Source organism: Theropithecus gelada, chromosome 19 (assembly GCF_003255815.1).
Source record: "Theropithecus gelada isolate Dixy chromosome 19, Tgel_1.0, whole genome shotgun sequence".
Classification (NCBI taxonomy): Eukaryota; Metazoa; Chordata; class Mammalia; order Primates; family Cercopithecidae; genus Theropithecus; species Theropithecus gelada.
Genome location: NC_037687.1, coordinates 143,087 through 146,880, shown reverse-complemented (window position 1 = coordinate 146,880; position 3,794 = coordinate 143,087). Strand labels below are relative to the sequence as shown.

Genomic DNA, 3,794 nt, shown 5'->3' with positions numbered 1-3,794 from the left:
TGTCGTCCAGCTAAGGTGACCCCCTCACAAAAAAGGGACACTGAGAACCATCAAGTTAAGAGCCCAGAGAGTATCAGGGTAGTCTGAGGTGCTTCAAGGGCTGGTCTGAAAGAAATTGGAGGTGGCACGCAGGGTAGGAGTGCGGGGCCAACTGAGACCCCAGCAACATAAAGGAAAAGTTGTTGGGGCTGAGGAGGCTTGCTAAGAGAGGGGAAGTGGGGGAAAGAGGTGGTCTAGGGACATGGTGTGAATGAGGGGCGGATGAGATCACAGGGTTATTACTAGAAGGCCCCTGAGGGCAGATGTCCACAGGGACAGGACGAGGCTGTCCTCTGAGTGGGGAAAGGGACTGTAGTAGTCTGAGGACCCCCCAGAGTCAGGAAGATTGGGAGGTGAGAATGCTGAACCGTAAGGGGCTCTGGGGCTAAGGGAAGTGCCCGGGACCCCACCTGACCCCAACGCCCACGGGCCACGGACAGAGGAGAAAAACGTGGGTGGACACAGGGAGGCAGGCTCAGGAGGAGGGAGATCAACATCAACCTGCCCCGCCCCCTCCCCAGCCTGATAAAGGTCCTGCGGGCCGGGACCTCCCACACCAGCCCTCCAGGAAGGGTTCAGGTTGGTGCTGAGTGCTTGGGAGGGACACCAGCCTTCACTCTGCAAGAACTCAAAAAAGGGAGATGAGGGGATCGTGGGAAGGAGGGAGGGAGGACGGTGCCACTGATCCCCTGCACCCCTCCCTCTGCCTCCAGAGTGCCCCTCCGGCCCCGCCATGAGGCTCTTCCTGTCGCTCCCGGTCCTGGTGGTGGTTCTGTCGATGGTCTTGGAAGGTAAAAGTGGGATGGGAGAATGCGGAGTTGGACTTTTGGAAGAGTGAAGGTGGCTACAGGCCGGGGGTCCCGGCTTAGAGGACTTCTGAGAGCTCTGGGGCCCCTTCTGGGTCGTGGTTGCCCCATTGTGGTCGGGTGGGTCTTCAGGTTCGCCCAGGCTCAGTTCGGCAGGCGCCAAATCTGCCCAGGAGAGCCCTAGCAACCGATGACGTATTGACGCCCACACCTCTGGGATTGGCTGTCCTGTTTCTACAGCCTTGAAAGTGGGTAAGCGGGATGGGGGGCTCCGGGAGGGGTCGGTGCTGAGTAAGGCAACTCCCAGCGGCTTGAGCCCCACTAGGTCACTCCAGTATCCTCCCCATTCTAACCACATGATCCCCAAAGATCTCCTTATCCATCCCGGGATCCCATCCTAAGGGGGTTCCAATAACAAATTTTTGGCCGGGCAGGGTGGCTCATGCCTGTAACCCCAGCACTTTGGAAGGCCGAGGCGGGCAGATCACTTGAGGTCAGGAGTTCGAAACCAGCCTGGCCCATATGGTGAAACTCCGTCTCTACTAAAAATACAAAAAATTAGCCGGGTATGGATGCACGCACCTGTAATCCCAGCTACTTGGGAGGCTGAGGCAGGAGAACTGCTTGAACCCAGAAGGTGGTGGTTGCAGTGAGCCGAGATTATACCACTGCACTCCAGCTTTGGCTACAGAGCAAGACTCTGTCTCAAAAAAAAAAAAAAAGAAAAGAAAAATGTTGAACCCCTGCCCATATTCCTGGCAGGCCCAGCCCCAGCCCAGGGGGCCCCGGATGTTTCCAGCGCCTTGGATAAGCTGAAGGAGTTTGGAAACACCCTGGAGGACAAGGCTTGGGAAGTGATCAACCGCATCAAACAGAGTGAATTTCCTGCCAAGACACGGTTAGAACCCTTCCCAGGGCACAGGAGGGCTGGGGTGTGTTTTTGGGTGGAGCCCTGGAGGATGGTCCAAGATGAACAGATTGAAAAAAAAAAACAAGTCCCAGAGAGGCTGACAACGTCCCTCTGGTCACACAGCTAGATCTCAGGGTGCTTAGACTTCAGGGACAGTTTCCCTGACTCTCATCCAGGCCACATTTTAAAAGATGGTCTTGGGCTGTGCACCGTGGCTCATGCTTGTAATCCCAGCACTTTGGGAGGCCGAGGTGGGCGGATTGCCTGAGGTCAGGAGTTCGAGACCAGTCTGGCCAATATGGTGAAACCCTGTCTCTACTAAAAATACAAAAAAATTAGCCAGGCGTGGTGGCGTGCGACTGTAATCCCAGCTAGTCAGGAGGCTGAGTCAGGGGAATTGCTCGAACCAGGAAGGCGGGGGTTACAGTGAGCTGACATTGCGCCACTGAACTCGGGCCTGGGTGACAGAACGAGACTGTCTCAAAAAAAAAAAGATGGTCTTGCCCAGGTACAGTGGCTCACACCTGTAATCCTAGCACTATGGGAGGCTGAGATGGGAGGATTGCTTGAGCCCAGAGGTTCGAGACCAGCCTGACCAACGTGGTAAGATCCTGTTTCTATTAGAAAAAAAAAAAGATGGTGTTGTGAGATAATGAAAACGAAGGATCCAAGCTTGCCAGACCTGCGTCCCCAGGCTGGCGTAGCACCCCTTACTTCCTGTGTGATCTTGACAGAGGGTCATTACTGTCAGCCTCAGTTTCCTCTCCTATAAACTGGTGGTTCTGCAGGGAAGTAAAGGAGAGGGCCTACAGGGTGTCTGGTACATGTAGATGCTCAGTACATCATCAAACCCACCCTTGCTCCCTTTGGCAAGTTAGAGAGTCATTCATTCCTTAAAAAATATTTATTGAGCATCTGCTAAGTGTTGGAAACTGTTTCAGCGTGGGGAATAAACAGTGAAGAATGTGGGGAGCACGGTGACTCACACCTGTAATCCCAGCACTTTGGAAGGCTGAGGTGGGTGGATCACTTGAGGTCAGGAGTGCGAGAACCCCGTCTCTACTAGAAATACAAAAAAAATTAGCCGGGCATGGTGGCCCACGCCTGTAGTCCCAGCTACTTGGGAGGCTGAGGCAAGAGGAACCCTTGAGCCCAGGAGATTGAGGCTGCAGTGCGCCATGTTTGTGCCACTGCATTCCAGCCTGGGTAACAGAATGTGACCCTGTCTCAACAACAACAACAACAACAACAACAAAAAGAAAGAAGGAAAGAAAAGAAAAGAAAAAGGAAGGAAACAAAACATCCAGCCAGGCCTAAACTTAGAAAGATTGTTTGGAGGCCAGGCACAGTGCCTCACACCTGTAATCCCAGCACTTTGGGAGGCCAAGGCAAACGGATCACCTGAGGTCGGGAGTTCAAGACCAGCCTGACTATCATGGAGAAACCCCGTGTCTACTAAAAATACAAAATTAGCCAGGTGTGGTGGTGCATGCCTGCAGTCCTAGCTACTCGGGAGTCTAAGGCAGGAGAATCACTTGAACCCGGGAGGCGGAGGTTGCAGTGAGCTGAGATCGTGCCACTGCACTCCAGCCTGGGTGACAAGGCGAGACTCTGTCTCAAAAAAAAAAAAAAAAAAAAAAAACTCCTGGCACGGTGGCTCACGCCAGTAATCCCAGCACTATGGGAGGCCGAGCGGGCAGATCATGAGGTCAGGAGTTCAAGACTAGCCTGCTCAACATAATGAAACCCTCTCTGTACTAAAAATACAAAAATTAGCTGGGTGTGGTGCCAGGCACCTATAGTCCTAGCTACTCGGGAGTCTGAGGCAGGAGAATCGCTTGAACCTGGGAGGCAGAGGTTGCAGTGAGCCAAGACAGCGCCATTGCACTCTAGTCTGGGTGACAGAGCGAAACTATATCTCAAAAAAAAAAAGAAGGGGTTGGTAGCAAGAGATGACAGGCCTTGAAAGCCAGGTCAGGGTGAAACGTTTCTTATTTTTATTTTATTTTAAATTTTTTTTTTTTTTTTTTTTTTTTTTT

The 3,794-nt window shown here is 52.7% G+C and overlaps 1 protein-coding gene across 2 annotated transcripts in view; it reads left to right on the top strand.

Moving 5' to 3' along the window:
* Positions 1 to 331: 331 nt before the first annotated feature.
* The window catches only part of LOC112612324 (apolipoprotein C-I, basic form), a 4,533-nt gene continuing 1,070 nt past the window's right edge, over positions 332 to 3,794 (top strand). Inside the window, exons 1-4 of one of the 2 annotated variants that reach the window (XM_025366718.1) lie at positions 338 to 392; positions 561 to 618; positions 753 to 830; positions 1,608 to 1,743. In XM_025366718.1, coding sequence (XP_025222503.1) covers positions 773 to 830; positions 1,608 to 1,743 — 194 coding nt within the window. In that variant the 5' untranslated portion in view covers positions 338 to 392; positions 561 to 618; positions 753 to 772. Of the gene's footprint in view, positions 393 to 560; positions 619 to 752; positions 831 to 1,607; positions 1,744 to 3,794 lie in introns of both variants that reach the window. The other variant, XM_025366719.1, reaches the window with a different exon arrangement.